The sequence below is a fragment of the Hakea prostrata genome, chromosome 1 (genome assembly GCF_041222555.1).
Source record: "Hakea prostrata isolate BN-2017 chromosome 1, UWA_Hpros_2, whole genome shotgun sequence".
NCBI classification, from domain to species: Eukaryota; Viridiplantae; Streptophyta; class Magnoliopsida; order Proteales; family Proteaceae; genus Hakea; species Hakea prostrata.
The window spans coordinates 41,793,461-41,811,309 of record NC_142600.1 but is presented as its reverse complement, the minus strand read 5'-3'; the positions used below and the strand labels follow the sequence as shown (position 1 = coordinate 41,811,309).

The 17,849-nt window shown below is 39.3% G+C and overlaps 1 protein-coding gene across 1 annotated transcript in view; it reads left to right on the top strand.

Annotated features, from left to right (window-relative positions):
• Window positions 1-1,638: 1,638 nt before the first annotated feature.
• Window positions 1,639-17,849, top strand: part of LOC149028977 (sphingosine kinase 1-like) — a 36,453-nt gene continuing 20,242 nt past the window's right edge. The window contains exons 1-5 of the mRNA XM_089139856.1: window positions 1,639-1,852; window positions 1,964-2,379; window positions 3,080-3,202; window positions 3,291-3,391; window positions 15,325-15,397. Coding sequence (XP_088995982.1) covers window positions 2,031-2,379; window positions 3,080-3,202; window positions 3,291-3,391; window positions 15,325-15,397 — 646 coding nt within the window. The 5' untranslated portion in view covers window positions 1,639-1,852; window positions 1,964-2,030. The remainder of the gene's footprint in view (window positions 1,853-1,963; window positions 2,380-3,079; window positions 3,203-3,290; window positions 3,392-15,324; window positions 15,398-17,849) is intronic.

Here is a 17,849-nt window from a genome sequence, read left to right as displayed (position 1 = left end):
TTAACATTGATTTAGTTGTGTTCTTGATTATATTATTGTAAATGTGGAAGGTTGATTTCTTCGATTATGATCTTTGGGGCTATGGATCACACAATCGGGTATGCCAGATATGACACTTGATCAAATCATATTGTTTTCATAATAATAGTTATATAGATCATAGACATTTGACTCAATGAGAATACTCAGATATAGATGCAAAATCACTAGCCTGTGATTCTATTCAAAGTGAATCCTTAGCTTAATATGGCAAAGACCTAGAATTTTCTAGGGTATGTTGGTTTAAATCCAACAAGATTCATACATTGTTCTAACATGTGTTTTTTTTTTCTTTGGTAGAAGTTCTAACATGTGTGTTAACTAGGAAACCAGTCATCTCCCAACAAAATAATGAGTTAGGCCTATAGAGTGCATTTGGCTGGTAATGGACACTGGTGAATAAAAAAATGATAAACCCATTGTTCTCATCAATCAAGCTTCATAAAAATAAAAGTAAAAATAAAAATAAAAGAAAATTCATTATTCAAAAAAAGAAAAAGATGATTCTAATAAATCTTTTGGTGATTCTACTTTCACACTTTCAGATTGGAAAATGAAAAAAAAAAAAAAAAAAAAAATTCCTGTTCAGAAACTATACACTGAAAACCCCTTCACATCCCTTTCCTTTATATGCTATCTATGTATGTCACGTATTGAATCTATTTCGAACATATTATTCCACTGTGAGCATGTTGGAAAGCCTCTATTTTGAGGATTGATACCATAGAATTCACTAGGGAAACTATTCAGGATTGGATGGATTTCATCTCTTCTAAATTCAACAATTCTATTAAAATAGAATGGATTCACTTGTATGGAGTACTGTGGTATGGATTCTATTTTATGACAGAACTATTACAAATTTTTATGGCATTTTACATTCTTTACATAGCTATATGTTTAGATTGTCTAGGCTATCACAAGACATTAATATGTATTTCTTCTAAAATGTAGGAAGTTCAAAGGGATGGGATGAAGGTTACAACCCGGGCCCTCCTGAGTTGGAAAGTTGCTTTAAGATTCACAGCAATGCAACTTGGGATGCATCTTCAAAATCAGGAGGGTGTTGATGTATCAGTTGGGACCCCAGTGGCACTTTTGTGATTGCTCGTTTAGTAGCTTGTTTGCACTTTTCTTCTTTAGCACTTGAGTGCGAGGCTATTAGGGACTCTTTTATTAGCTCTCTCTTAACCCGTCTCACGTTGCTGTTTAATCGAACTATTTAGTTGCCATTAATGCCCTTCAAGGGCGTGCTTAATGTTTAGATTGGGCAAGTGTAACGTGAGAGATGTAATACGTCTAAAGACTGGTTTTTAGGCAGTTTATTTTTGTAAATGTTAGTAAATTTAATGTTGTGTTTGCTAACTAGTTAAAGGTGCTAGAAAGTTCTCTTTGAGTTGTGTTTGATTGTAGTTGTCACCCCCTTAGATTTGTTCTTGAGAGTCTAATATAATTCTCTATTGGCAAAAAAAGAAAAAAATAATTCATATTGAAAGTACAGGCATCAAAGAAAGAGGGTACATGTTTAATAGATGAACTACCAGTCAGAGTGGATCCTTTGTTACACTAACTTACGGCCCTGCTCAACCTTTCTCAATATTCTAAGTCAGATCTCTACCCAAAAAAAAAATAAAAAAATTCAGATCTATACCAAGAAAAGTTCATATCCACCGTTCCAAACGCGCGCCAACGAGAAGCCTGGCTGGCACTTGATCATCGATTCAGCTTTCGGAATCCAGCGTGCTGTTTCATTTCAATCCCAGTGATTTCCATTGACTGGAGACAGGAAAGTCAGCACTGAGCAGCCCTCTCTGTGAGTCTATGGTTACCTGTTCAACTAACAACAAGCTCTCTCTCTTGTGTCAGTTAAAAGTTATTGTTTGTACATTATTTATATTAGTTTTACGAGTTCAACCTTTTTCAGATGAACCCAGTTGCCTTGCCTCTGCTCCTTCAGAAGAGAAAGAGAGAACGAGTTGCTGGTAGAAAGAATGTCAAAGATGAAGGTAGAGGGAGAAGAAGACGAGAAGACCACCCTTTGGGAGGCGGTTCGCGTCAATGGAAAGGTGACGTCGTTGACGTTATCTAGCGACGGAAAGCTTCGATGGACGGAGGATCAAAGACGACGTTGCTTAAACCTTGAGAAGGAGCTTCTTGGTTTCAAACTGGAAGACTCCAAGATCAAGATTCAGGCTTTCGTGGAGAATTGGGTTGAGATTCACTGTGTTTTGTGTGATCAGGCTAGAGATCAAGGGAGGAGGGATATCGTGTTGGAGCCTTTGACGGAGGACTCGACACGGCTTTGGTGCGGGATGCTTCAAGAATACATTGACTCTCTCGGTCTGTTAATTCTCTCTGCTGTTTGCTGAAAATTTGTTAAATTTTGACTTCCTTTCCTGTTTTTTTAGAAATTTACTGGTATTAATGGTGTGCTTTCAATTGCAATTTCTTGATATCTTTTAACATTAGCTGCTGCTATTGCTGGTATGATGCTTACTGTCCTCTACAACTTCTTGAAATCTTTGAATTACTTTTCTGCTCTTTCGGGAAAGTTGCTGGAATGATCCGAATCTTATCTGCTACTGAATTGATCGTTTTCTTCAATTAGAATGAAATTTACATTTTCCTAGTTTCTGTTAATCCCAGATAACTTGTTGTCTTGGAATATCAAAATTCCAGCTCCAAAACAAACAATTCTCTTGCCCTGCAAGCCGCTCTTATGCTATATGGGTTGATGCAAGGGGAGGAATTTTATTGCCTATTCGTTTATCTTTTTGCTCTCCAACTCACTATCAAATAAATAATTTAAGTTCTTCAGGGATGGCTGTTGTACAATGGCTACGAAGAACATTAAGCAGCTCTATCAAAGAAAGCAGGGGGACTTACCAACGGAAGCAATTTCTTGTTTCTTAACATATAACTGGAAAGCTGTTTTTGACTAGTTGAAATATTAACAACTCCTGGGTCGTGAAGTTTCATTTTCCTCTTTCATGCTAGAATTGGTGGCATAAGACAGTTTTCATCTTTACCTTTGTAACAGGTAGACCAAAAAGGTTGTTCATCATTGTGAATCCTTTTGGTGGGAAGAAATCTGCCACGAAAATTTTCCATGATGAAGTAAAACCACTTCTAGTTGCTGCCAATATTGAATACTCACTACAAGGTTTTATCTTTTGCACACCTTGTTATTATTTCTAAAGACAATTGATGCTCCTCTAATGGTCCTGATTCTAGTTTATGTTTATGTTCAGAAACTCAATATCAGCTACATGCAAAAGAAATGGCTCAGATGTTGGATCTCTCTCTGTATGACGGGATTGTATGTGTGAGTGGAGATGGGATCTTAGTTGAGGTTAGTTGGCTATGCTTATTTGTCATATAGATAAGAATGCTCATTCTTACTGCATCAACTATGGGACTAAAGTGCATCTTTGATGCAATAAGCCCGACTTCTTTGTTTATTACTTTGACTAGAAAAAGGGGAGGCTCATGCGTGCTGATGAATCAACATACTTCATTCTGTGGTTAACAAGAATATATAACAAAAATACTTTTCATTTATGAAAATCAACATGATACTGACTTCCTAATTTTGAATGTACTCTGTTCTTCTACAGATTCAATTTAGCATTCAGGAAACTGCATAGTTGGCTGGGTTGGGGGGGGGGGGACTGGGAAATGAGGTTTTTGAGATTCAAGAATTGAGATAGGTGTGAAGAGAGATTATGTAGAGTTCCACTGACTTTACTAAACATCATACATGTGGTTGTTGGCACAATAAACTCATAGGTTGAAGAGAAATATCTTAGACGTTTATGGTGAATAGGTAGGACATTAACCTGCCATATCAAATGTTGAACTGGAGAGGGCATAGATAAATATAGACTCATGAACCCCTGGCCCAAATATTAATTAATTCAGTGAAAGAAAAAAAGGCAACAGAAAAAATAAATATGACATTTAAAAAAAAATCGAAAAAAAAACTTGTGTCTAGAAAGAAGAGATACAACCATTGGTACAGTGACTAAAGGATTGTTCTTTTGTCAAGGCCTTGCGTGTGCAACATGGCAACATGGGATTTCGTAGGTGACTTTTTGCCAGAAGTGCGAAGGGGCTTAGACAAAACCAAGAGAAAACAGGCGAAGAAGAAGAAGAAGAAGAATAGAAAGTGTAAATTAAAGAGTATAGAGAAGAGAATGAAGAAGAAGATTAAGGCTTCAATTCTGGAGTTCAGTTGTATGAACTGAAATGCTAAATTATCACTATATATCATCTGAATCATACAGCAGCAAAAAGAAAGGAAACTGAATGAAATAGAATTAAGTGCATTCCTAAAAATTAACTCAGGAGATTCCAAAAAGGATCTCATGTTGTGCTGGCGGTAATTACCTCCAGGCTGAATATTGAAATCCTTTTGGGATCTTGATGCACTTTAATACTCACCCTCAAGCTGGAGCATATATATCCACTACCTGACTTGCTACAAATATACATCCTCCCACTTCCCAAAGACTTGGTAAAAACATTTACTAGTTTGTGAACATGCGGCAGATAAATGAGCTCTTATTGTAGTTTCTCTCAAAAAAAGCGGTAGCCTACTTCAAGGGTTTAGTTCTCTCATGAAACACAGAATTAGAGGCAATATGGACGGTTGTGCTTGATTATCATTCCATAACTGCATCAGAACAAGTCCCACAAAACCATGCTCAGTTAATAGCTGTTTCAGCCACAAAGTTCACAGTTAAGATGAGCCATCACTCGATACTCAGATTCAACACTTGACCTGGCCACCACTGTCTGTTTCTCGTTTTTCCAATGGACAAGATTCCACCAATGAAAGTACACTAACTTGTGGTAGACCTCCTACCAATTTGAGACCCTGCCCAGTCTGCTCTAGAAAACCGTTCACAGGAGTATGCCCATGGTCAGTACAGAAAACCATGCCTTGGAGCCTTCTTCAAATAGTGCAAAACTCTAGTAACAGCATGACAATGAGACATCATAGAAGAGGACAAAAAGTAACTCATAACACTAGTGGTAAAAGCAATATCCAGTTGTATGACCGTAAGAGGATTCAGCTTACCCACCAAATGATGATACTTCTAAGGAAGATTCAATAAATCACCATCATTAGCCACTGATAGGACCCAGCAACTTCCGACAATGCTTCGTTAGTAACCTGTAACTTCCGATGATGCTTTAGCTTATCTGTGGTCTCCTTTGGCAATAACACCAAGTTCTCAATCTTAAATGAAACAAACGACACTCCTAGATTGAATCGATTAACAGAACACAATGGATAACAAGGAGTTAAACAGAAATTGACTCTGATTTTTATTAGAAAAAATGAAAGACCAGATTGAAATTACATTGAACACCTTCCCCATGGCTGCTGCCATTAGCAAACCTTGGATACCTGAGGATCTTCCCCTCATGTACGAGCACAACTTGTCCCTTTCCTTTACAAAATAATCCTCCCCCTTTACTGTATTTCCTGCTCCTTAATGTAACACAACACAATCCTCACAATCACAATCCTAGACGAACTACTTTCCATGTAGGTGAGCATGAGATCCCTCCACACATTTGGAATCGATCCCCTATAACTCCTTGTACTCTACCCCTACGATGTACACCCTCATTATTGTGTCTTAAGAGCCACCAATTTCACATTTAGATCTTCAGATGTATCCGACAGTTTAGAATCCAACTTGCCAGTCTATAAGCAAATCCAAAACGTAATTGTGCTGAGAAAGGCAAATAACATTGCTCGACTTAGTAACTTCAATCCCTAAGTAATATTTTATCTTTCAAAGGTCTTTGGTTTCAAATTGCTGTCCAAATGTGTCTTCAACTATCCAATGCCATCAACACCATTACCTGTAATAACTATATCATCCACATGCATACTGTTTTTGAAATTTAAAAGTAACCGCAAGCGCACGGTATCGTGTAGCTAACGGGTCGATCTCAAGGAGATATACCACTTAGAATTCAACTTCTTAATAGTAATGCGAGAGTGGAATGATTCTATTTTTTGTTAACTAATTAACTAAACTAAACGATCCTAATCTATACGTCTAATGCAATCGAATTGAAACGAAAAATAAATTAAACACAATCAATGCATAAATAAAAGATAGGAAAAAAAATGCGAACAATAAAAATAAAAAGGAAAAAAAAGTAAAACCAGTTAGTATGTTAAAGCAGTCAGTAAAATTTAGTTCATAGCTAAAATGCAGATGCAACACCACCCGTCACCAGAAGCATAGGCACGCCTGTAGGCTTGCTCCGGTTATGTGGTCCGAGATGATGAATGAATAGGCAGAAAGTAAATAACAGAAAGTAAATAACAAAGCAATAAACAAAGCAATAAAAGGAAAAGGAAGCCTTTACCAAAGAGAGGCACGAGTGCAGGCATCTCTGATCAAGGATCCAGGGGAAGGGAGAACAATAAATAATGCTGAAGTAAATCCTAAATTAAGAATATGGAGGGGTAGATAGAAGCGGGAATGGAGGAAGGAGAGAAGATTAATAAAGAAGGTTACTTACTTGCGAATTGAACAAATGATTCGAATCTCAACCAACCCTAACAACCAGATCTAGATCTAGAATGATCTAAATCTGCAATTGCTAGACCCAGGGAAAAACGAATCTAAAAACTTGAAACTTGAACTTGAAACTTGAACTTGAATTGCATTACATAAAAATTAAACCTAAACATTGAATCTAGAAATTTAAATCTCACAAATGCAAGCAAAGAAAACTAGAGAAAGCCTAAATAAACTGAAGAGAGAAGAAAGAATGCTTCTACTAAGCTTTAGAACATCCTCTTTTGATGGAGTATGCTCTCCTTTTATAGAGTTTACATGAGATATGAAGCACGGTTAAATTTAAATAAAACTCAGGGTTTCTATTTGACTCAGCCAATTAGGGTTTTGACGTACTAATCGTGCCGACTTAGAGAGATCAGATGCATAATTCCACCGTTGGATTTGAGGTTTAAGTAGTCGTGAAGCTCTCCTCCAAAAATCAGCACGATCGGACATCAGATGACCGTTCGATGAAGGGTTTGATCGAAACTGGACAGAGGCATTCAAAAACGGGATTTTTCCTCTTTTTCTTTCTGAATATAATTCTTTTTCCTCATTTTCTTTCTTTAATTAAATCCAAGATAGGAGATAAGATATTAAGGTATGCAAGGACTCTTTTCCATTTGGACTCTCTCAATAATATCTCTGTAGATTTGATTTAAAATCGTAGCCGTAGATCAAATTTGCCTTCTTTATCTCTTCAATATTTCGGAGTTGGCCCATAATCACACATCTCTAGCCCATCATGCTCCAGATCAGGCCCATTTTCGCATTTGAGAAATTGAATGGACTTCTTGACGTGTTAAATAGCATGATTCAAGCCCAAAACTCCAAATATTTGCTTAAATCTTGAAAAGTCCTAAAATCTGCAAAAACAACATAAAACCCAAGGTAACTCCACTCTAAGTGTATAAAATGCATGCTTTATGCCCTAAGATTTCACACATAAATGTGCTCATCACACACCAAAATATTTTACCCTTTTCTGGGAGACTAGAGGAAAAAGAAATGATCATTCTCAGCCTAAATTTTAGAATAGAACTGTTTAACTTACGAACCAACACCTGAGAGACTGTTTCAAATAATACAATGATCGTTTCAGCTCGCGAACAAACCTATGCTCCCCTTGAGCAACAATCCTTGGAGGTTCCTCCGTGTGCATCTTTTTTGTAGGTATCCACGAAGAAAAACATTCTTCACATTCAGCTGATAAAGATGCCAATGATGTGACGCAGCTAATGATATCAAAATCCAAACAGAAGCAAGCTTGGTAACAGGAGAAGAAGTCTTAGATAGTCAACCCCATAACTTAGGTATATCCCTTCACAACCTACTGAACGTTCAACCAAACTGGAGAACCATCAAGATTCACCTGCCCAACAAATACTCAATGACAACCAACTGCAGTCTTACCTTGTGGTAAAGGAACAAGATCGCACATGTTGTTACTTTCCAAAGCCAATAATTCTTCCTCCATAGCTACCCTCCGGCCAGGATTAGATAATACATCAGCAACTGATTTAGGAACAAGATGAGATGCCATAGTGGTAAGAACAATGAAAAGAGTAAGACAGTCTAGAGTATGAGAAAAATTACCCATTGGGTGTTGGGTACAACTGCAATCTCCTTTGCATTCAGCAATGGGAAGATAAATGCTGCAGCTCTGGAGTTCAACCGTATGAGTTGAACTCCCAATATTATCCATTATATATCAGACAAATCATACTGCTGCAAAAACAAAAGAAACCAAAAAAATGACATGACTCTCAAAAATACCCCCAAGAGATCCCAAAGAGGATCCTGATCTTGCGCTGTTGGTATTTACTGCCAGGCAGAGCATCAAGACCCCAAACACTTTAACAAAAAGAACAGAACAACTCGGGAGATGATGTAACCAGGCCCAACCCCCCCCCGAACCACGGAAAGAAGGCCAATGGAAGTCCAATAATTGAGCCCAAACAGCCCATGTGGCTGGCCGAATGCCCCTATGGTATTTTGGTCATTTTTCACACCCCTTCTTGGGGTTCCACGAGTATTGGGAGATTCTCTATCCCATCAGGAGTCTAGGACTATTTTATTTTCTTTAATTGGATGAGTCAAAGTCAAGAAAATTAAGAGCCCTAGCCTTGTTGGAATCTAGTCACAGGATTCCCTTTAGATAATTCTTATTTTTACTTTTTTATGTTCTTGTGGTCCTAGTTGGCAATTATTTGTTAGTTTTAGGATGTTCTTTTTTTTGTGGTCATTAATTAGTTGAGTCCAATCGAGTTTCTAGTTTAAGTCCAACTCTAAGTCTTTCCATGTAAGGCTATTTATAGCCCCACTCTCCTTGTAAAGAATCAGGTTGAAATTGAATAAAGAATAAGACTTGGAGTCATGGGAGAGAGACCACACGTCCTGGGCTGAGAGTTTTCTGCAATTTCAGTAACTATCTTCATCTTCTTCAAGTGTAACAGCAACCTCCCTCAACCTGTAAGTGAATCCAGCCCCTCCCCTCTCATCCCTAGACCTCCCTAACCTTTGGCAGACCTAGGAAACCCTCCCCCTCCACTTGCAATGTCCCACTGCCCTTCCCCCACCCTGCAGCAGAAAGAAAACCCCTCCCCTTCCCTCCTACACCCTCCCCCTTTTCCCTACATCTCGCGGCAGCCTCCCCCTGTCTTGCAGCAGATCTGAAACAGAGAGAAAAAGAAATAATAGAAAGAAAAGAAAAAGGAAAGAAAAGAAAAGAAAGAGATAAAGAAAGAAGAATAAGAAAGAATCAAGAATCTTGAAGAATTCCAAGATCCCTTCAAGAACTCACCAAGATTCAACCAAGAATCTTAGTCGCAAGACCCTGGAACCCATCTTTGTTAACCCTAACCATCCCAAGACCAATCATTGTCTTTCTTTGTCATCCTTGGGTAAGTTTGGGTATCTCAGACCATGCCCATATTAGCCCTAATTCATCCCTTTCCTTTTCCTACCAACCCTAGTTCATCCCATAGGATCTTTGGGTATGCCAAACCAAGTAATCTCAAACCACCTTCCCATCTCAATTTTGTTAAAACCCTAAACCGTTCCCTAAACCTTTCCCTAAACCTCTAAAAGCCAAGGTGCACTATATATTATCCATTTTCTTTACCAAAACCACCCCATAGGATACCCATAAGTTTCCTTTCCTCTCAAAACATACCCAAACCAACCCATAACTGAAATCCTAGCACTTTGATAGCCCATCTATTTACTGGTTCTAATTACAATGGGTCCTAGAAGGTTAATCCAGACCTTGGGTTATACATCAGATAAGAACAAAATTCCGAATTATGGAAGACACACTTGGAATTGACATAAAATATTAGCGGTAAGGCTTTGTTTTGAGTGCCCTGGCTTCAAGTAGGCATCAAGGATGCCAGCCACCACTTTGGCCAACGTTAATGTCAAGAAAACTATGGGATATAGATACATAGAATCTCGAACCCCTTGCTTGAATACTATATGTATTCACTGAAAAAGGCATGTATAAATATGATCCTCAAGAATTCATTGTTAACAATGATAGAGATCTAATAAGAGACTAGCACCTGTCAGCTTTCCTTCCAAGACTCATGGTCAACCATGACTTCTGCAAATCTTGTTAGGGTTGTTATATCTGATAAGGCTCTTGAATTATACTAAATAACATTAAAGTTGAGCAAAACAAAGTAAATTTGGACCACCAACAAAAAAGTGGCAAGAAAAGTTAAGGAAATGTAATTTTGGCTCAATGTTTATGGATATTTGAGTTGCTTTTTGATTAGTCCTTATCTAAAATGATGTGAATTCCAAATTTATTCCTCACAACCATCTTCTTCTTCCCTCCAACCACTGCTGTCATCACCATCACTCAACCAGCAACACTGCAACCCCACCTTGTTTTTATGCTGCCTCCCTGTGCTATGCCCCACCATTATCTGTGTATGGCAAAATCTGGGAAAGGCATGGAGTGGAGGAAGTGGCTGTAAGGGCAGAAGGGTTAGGTAAATGGAGTTAAGATGGGGTTGAGAGGTATATGTTTGGGGATTTACATAATTTTAGAGTAGAAGAAACTAATAGGGCATCTTAAATGCCCATTCTCAAAGATTTAAAATGATTTTTTCATAGAGATTGGCACCTGATGTGTAATTTTCTTGAATTTTAATAGAAGTCTTTCCTTTCTTCAATTTGTGCATGAAAAGTAGATCCAATATGACCTAGCACCAGCCATCTCAGATCTGCGAAACCCTAGAAGGAAAATTGTTTGAGCACCACAGCACCTTCCGCCTCTCTATCTTCTTTCCTTCGCAGGCCATCACCACCATCCCTAACCTAACCGACGATTCTCATCTCTCCCCTGATGTCTTTTCCTCTAACAACCTCAGCCCTCCTGCTATGGTTCCGGCTATCCCTTTTTGCGTGTCATTGCCTCCTTTTTTTTTTTTTTTGGATGATTAAATAATTCATTACCAAAGAGAAAATATACAATAGCACAAACAACAAGCAACCGACAAGCGAGATATAGCAAGAAAAAGCCTCAACTAACAAGCAGCCTAAGAGGCATTGAGCCAGGCAAGAATTTAAGGGCACTAATAATAGCAAACTTGTTACATAGCACAAGAGATCAAGCCATACTTTGCACATGGACCAACTAGCAACAATTAAAGCAAAGAGGCCCAAGGACAAACGAAGAGACAATGAGCCAAGCAAGAATTTAGGGCAAAACTTGATACATAGCACAAGAGATCCATAGCCATACTTTGCACAAGGACCAGCGCAGCAGCATCACAATTGCAAGGGTAGGTAGCACAAGAAAGAGATAAAGAACTAAGAACAGATTAGATTCCAAAATAATTTGAGAGTTCAAGATCGATAGCTTTCATGGTTTTCCCCCAAAGCCAGAGAAGCCGTCAATGGCTAAACTCTTGAGTATTTGAAGCCAATCCCAGAAACAGGAAGGAAAGAGAAGGAGAAACAAAGGGAGAAAGGGCTGAGAACAAATCACTGCCTCCTTTATGTATAGGCCTTTGTCATCTTGTAGCTTGCTACTAAGCCCTTGGTTTCAGATCTGGGGATATCTAACTTTCTTAAGAGTTTGGCTGGTTCCGTCTTCATCGCTCGATTCCCTACTGTTCTTCTGATCCCATTGATGGTCTTTGTTGAGTACTTTACCTCCTTCACACATCCCTTCTCCCTGGATTGTTATTGAGGATCATGTGAGTACATTGGATTCTCGTTTGGAGGTTGTGGTCATGTCATCATGGGCCCACAAATGGGAGTATCCCTAATTCTCATATTGTTGTCTTTAATGCTGTTCATGGGGCCCATGCATTGGTGGATGAAACCGCTCTTATTTTGGATGGTGGGAAACTTGCTCCTATTAGGGTGCTCTTGAGACTAAAAACTCAGCTCCTTCATATGTCTTTGATTGTGATAGTCGTAGGAGAAGCAACCATATTACCAAGGGGTGCTAACTTATTGATTGAGATCTCCTTGTTGATTTCCGGTCTCCAAGAAAGACGAAGTAAAATAAAAGAGAGAAAGACTGGAAAACACCCTAGCCTAGCTTGTCCTAATGGCCTTGCTTTTTGGTCCAATATTATAACCTAGTTTTTCTGAGGCTTTCTTCTTTCTTTTGCTGCTTGGCAGTAGTTATGTTGTAAGGCTTGTGCCGTTTGTTATGCCTCTATGTTTTCTTCTTCTTTGCTTTTAGCTGGGCTTTTGTCTTTTCAGTTACTCTGGTAATTTCCTTCCCCCAGCCCACCCCCTTTACTCTCCTTTGGTTAATGAATTTGTTTATTCATTCAAAAAAAGTTCTATAAGTTGCCATAGATGTTACACTCCAGCAAGAAAAATAAAATGAAAAGATTCTGAACATACCAGGTTATTCTAAGAAATGGGTATGAAGCTGCAAAGTACTTCTGATGAAATTAAAATTCCACAGCTTAATTGATCCTTCAATTGGAAGGTGAAAAATGAGCGAAGCAATATGATATCTGCATGGAAACCTATTCTCATATTGCATTTTTTTCATTTGAATTTTGACCAGTGTTTTTATTACCTTCATTAATTTATAATAAAAAGAATACTAACTGGTTTCATGAACCATTCAGCTCCCAATGGAAATTATATAGTCCATCCAGACCAATATATTTGTGCACATCCTTATTGGCCTCCATGCTGGTGCAAGGATAAATGACCGGTTAGCAATTTCTTGCCTTAATGTATTGGAAATTATCATTGCCACCTCTTGAGTTACCTCTTAATATTAAGAGAAAATTGCACTGGCACCCCAAAATGGAGGCCTTAAAGCACTGATACCCCTCTTTATGTTTAAAAAGCACAGAGACCCCAAAATTGGATTTTCAGTGGATATATTTGTCAAATTTATCATTGAAAACTGTTAAATCACTATTTATTTTAAAAAATATCCCTATAATAAATAGTGTTTGAAAGGTTTTCAGTGACAAATTGGACACATATATCCAATGAAAATCCAATTTTGGGGTCTCTGTGCTTTTTAAACATCAAGTGGGGTGTCGTGCTTTTAAGGTCTCCATTTTGGGGTGCCAATGCAATTTGCTCTAATATTAATGCCACCCCAAAACAAATCAAAATATTAGTCAAAACTATGTTAGTTAACTGGTGATCTCAGCCCTTATATAAGTGGTGATCTCAGCCGTTATTTCTTGAAGATAAAAGCAGCCTTCATAAAAAAACCATTATTTTTCCCAACCCACAACTGAGTGGAACCCGCCCACTGATACCTTTTAATCTTTACTGGCTTCCTCTTTTTCATCTTTTCCAGCACCTATGCTTGCCCGACAGCACAATGGAAGTGTGTCCATGTTAGAAACATCCATGCTCAACAACTCATGCAAAGTTAAATTCCTCTTCTCCTTTTTCTCTTACACCCACCCTTCCCCACCTCCCTTTCTCTCTGTATTCCACCCTACCACGATTTCCTCCCTCCACATGCCTTCCCATCCAGTAATCCAAGCCTCCCAGCTAGATTTCACTCAAGAAATGAGGAGCTGCTGGAGTTTTCTATGTTGAGAGTTGACACACGTGAAAAACAACATATACCACCGAATACCAATGCCATGATAGCCATTAACTCCCACCCCAGATCTTGGCTTCTTTTCTTCGATTTTCTTCATCTCTCTCCAGCAATATGCGATCAGTGAAATCTCAAGTCAAACACTTATCTGTGCGCTGACTGGAGTCTGGACAAACATCCCTCAACTATGCTGGCTTCCCTTCTGGTCTACGGAGTCCAATTCCATCTTCCCATATTTCAGTTTCTGCAACTATAGCAGGGATCAATTTTATCTATTTTCCAAGTAACCCTTTCTCTTCTGTTAATTATTCTGTTGGTTGCTGGAGACTTTTTTGACTATGGTACTGATCGAAGAGAATCCATCATAGACCTCAGAAATAAGTATCTTTAGTTTTTCAGCAGCTTGTGATTATTTTCTCCCCAGCAAAAAACTGTGCAATTAGGAAGAGTAGCACAGCCAGTGTTGTTGCCAAAATCAATGAATTGAAGCTTTTGATAACGTTCATTAATGGTGTTTGGCCCCGGCAGACGATCATGGTGCCCATCGATTCAAATTACACAAGCTTGATTCAACCTGGCTGCAATCAAACTATAGACTCCTGCTGGTTCATTGCCAAATGCTTCTATTGTTTTGAAGGCACTTAACTTGCCTTTTTCAAGTAACCCACAAATGAAATCTTTCCTGACAGATATAAAGAAAATGGGAGAAAACAAAAGATCTGATGGCAATGAGGAGGGAGCCATGTTAGCAGAGAAGTGGAAAGAAGGGGTGGTGGGAGAAAGGGCTGCTCTTGTTCGTGGGTGCGGGAGAAGACAAAGAGGAGGAAGATGAACAAGATTAAAGTTATCTGTAGGTGGGTCCCGCTTGGTTGTAGTTTGGGAGGAGTAATGTTCCTTTGTCCAGTGTATTTTTGTCTTTTAAAAAAAGATAATGTAGAACGTCACTACTTGACTAACTGTAGGGGGTCTAACTGATATTTTGATTTGTTTTGGGTGGCAGTAATATTGGGGGGTAACTCAGGGGGTGGCACTGAAAATTTCCTCCAATTTATCTAGTCCCTTGAGTTTCAGTTTGACTTTTCTAGAGGAGGAAGGTAGGGTAGGTTTTCTTACACTATGGACCACAGATTTGGTATTTTATCAGTTCTTTCACCGGCACCAGCTTGTCCATTAACATGCCTTGGGGTTCTTGAGAAAACCCAGATGCAGATAATGATAAGGAAAAAAGGGTTCGAGTGGCAAAGGAAGCATGTTCAGACCATATTTAACGTCATATGATAGACTGGAAACATTTTCTGGTTTGCATGTTTTGTGTTTAACTCCAATGATTCTCTACATTTGGAAATGTCAATAGGTCAGATGGTCACAATGAGCATTTAGATTTTGGGGGGGGGGGGATGTTTAACCTATACTTACACGTAGTACTACAAATTTGCCAGTAGAAACTTGAACATTTTGGAACATTACCTTAGCTTTTGTAATCATATTGGCCATCAGAACTTCTGCCACTGATACAATGGAGATATAGATATGAGCTTTGTGATATTCTGGTTACATATGTAATGTTCTTTTTTAATTTTTTGACTTTGCTAATTAGTTTGCTTTCTTCTCTTTCTGACAAAGTGTACTGTATAGTAGGTTGTAAATGGGCTGCTTCAGCGAGCAGATTGGGAAGTAGCAAGAAAAATGCCCCTTGGGATGATTCCTGCTGGTTAGTTCGTTTAAATTTTAAAAGTATTCAATTATGGTTGTTCTTCCTTCCTTAGCATGCGTTAGGTTCTCTCTGTTTTTCCTTCCTGCTTTATATCCTCTTGCTCACTTGTGTGTCAAGGTTCAATATGTTGCTGGAATATTTTTGTAGGAAAACATTTCAAGGATGGACATTAAGACCCAAGCTGAATCAGGTCCCGAAACTTTTTAAGCCATCTAAATATAGTAAAAGTCTTTAAGTTTTAAAGGCACACCCAACGGTAATTTGAAATCAGAGCCAATTCGATTGTTATGTCGTATGCTGCTGTCTACATTCTCTAATTTAGATTGTTAATACAAATTTTTTTTTTTGGATGAATGAATAAATATATTAAAGGAACAAACACCGAACTACAAGAAAGATCCAAATAGGGAAGGATCAAAGAGAAGGATGGAATTGGGAATTGATCCCCCAGGATACAACAATGAGCCTGTTCCTTGGGGAATCAACAACCGGGGGATGGGGGATAGAAGCAAGCCTAGAAGAAACATCGAAGTAAATTGCATTCCAAATCGAGTCCAGAGAGTGGGATTTGGAAGTACAACGCCTGAGATTGCGCTCCCACCAGAGATGGTGGACCATAGCACCAAAGACAAGCTTACCAATCCGGTCACAAATAGAGGAACCTGAAAAGCTACTCCAAATCCAAGAACAATCACGATCAAACCCAAATGAGTGATGGGAGCGGGGCCAAATGTAGGTAAGGGCTTTCCTCTAAAGGGAACTAGAGAAAGGGAAAGAAAAAACCAAATGCTCAATGTCCTCAGTACCAGTCCAACAAAGGATACAGTTGGGGTTTGCAGGGATGTGACGGGTAATAAGGAAAGCCTGGGTTGGGAGGGCTAGATTTAGGGCTCGCCAAAGGGTACGCGAGTGACGGGGGATGTGACCTTTGAACCAAACTAGGGGAGGCCAAGTGGGGGAAGGGGAGGGGGATCAAACCAGGTTCCAAGCATAAGATGTGGTGAAGGATTTGTGGCGGAAGGAAGCCAAAGTATGGTATCATGGGTGGAGGGAAATATGGGGGAGGGGGGAGAGAGTTCCAGACTTGTGTGAGACAAGGGTGGGGAAAAGAGACCCAGGACACATCGAAGATGAATTCTGATAAAAGGATGGATTTGGGGATACGAGTTTCATAGATAGTACGGGGGAAAAAGGGTCAGGAGAATGCCCATCGGATGCCACGGATTTAGCCAGAAGTTAGTGGAAAGGCCAGAGGAAATTTGGGCGGAAATGGCAGGAAGGGCACGGGGTCTGAGGAAAAGAAGTTTCCTCCAGATCCAGGAAGGGTTAGAAGGGATAGGGGAAGTCCAGAAAGAGTCATTTTTGAGAAGGTAAGAGTAAACCCAATTGACCCAAATGGAGTCTTGTTTGGAGACAATTTTCCAAATGAGTTTGAGCAAAGCAGCAGAATTGACCTCTTGGATCCGCCGAATTCCTAGGCCCCCCTCAGTTTTAGGTCGACAGATGTTGGACCAACTGATGGGAGGGAGGAATCGCGAGGAATCCTGGCCGTTCCAGAGAAAGGCATAGAAGAGGGATTCCATTGCCGACGAGATGGACTTGGGAATCGGGAAAATGCCACACCAATAAAGGTAGGAGGATTGGAGGACAGACCGAATGAGCTCCACCCCTACCGGAAAAGGAGAGGAGCTGTCTTTTCCAAAGTTGGAGGCTCTTACGAATGTGGTCCAGCATGGGGGAGCAGTGATGGCGAGTGAGTCTGCCAGGGATAAGAGGGAGACCAAGGTAGACCACAAGAAAGGCTCCAGGCTTGAATCCTGAGAGATTCAGGAGATTAGAGTGCAGAGAATCGAAACCCCCAGAGAGGAAGATGGTAGATTTGTCAAGGTTAACTTTGAGCCCAGAGATGGACTTGAAGAAGGCGAGGGAAGAGAGAATAGATGAGATAGAGCTGTGATCAGCTTTGAAAAAGATCATGAGATCATCAACAAAAGCAATGTGGGTGAGATTGAGGGACTTGCATACAAATTAGTTCTGGGACACATATAATTCAATTAGAAACAAGTTAAATATGCTTTAGAAATGAACAGACATAAAATTATAAACTAATTTGATACATCATACGTGGATTGTCACAAAGAGTCAAAGATATAAAAGTTAACATACAAGCAATTCCAACTAGGAGCCAATATTCAGGATCTAGGATGAACTGGTAAGCTTGGAGATGTCAAAACAGTATGTGGGGTCCACTTGAGGGCTAGGGTTTTGTTCTCATTAGGTTTTGATGGGTAGGTTTAGTCAAGTGGATGATGGAAGCGCTATCAGTGAAGTTTTAATTAGGGGTGTAAACGGACCGGATTCGGATTGGATAGTGGTATATCCATATCTGCATCCTATTATATTCGGACGGATTCGGATAATATCCTATCGGTTTTCGGACGGATTTTGC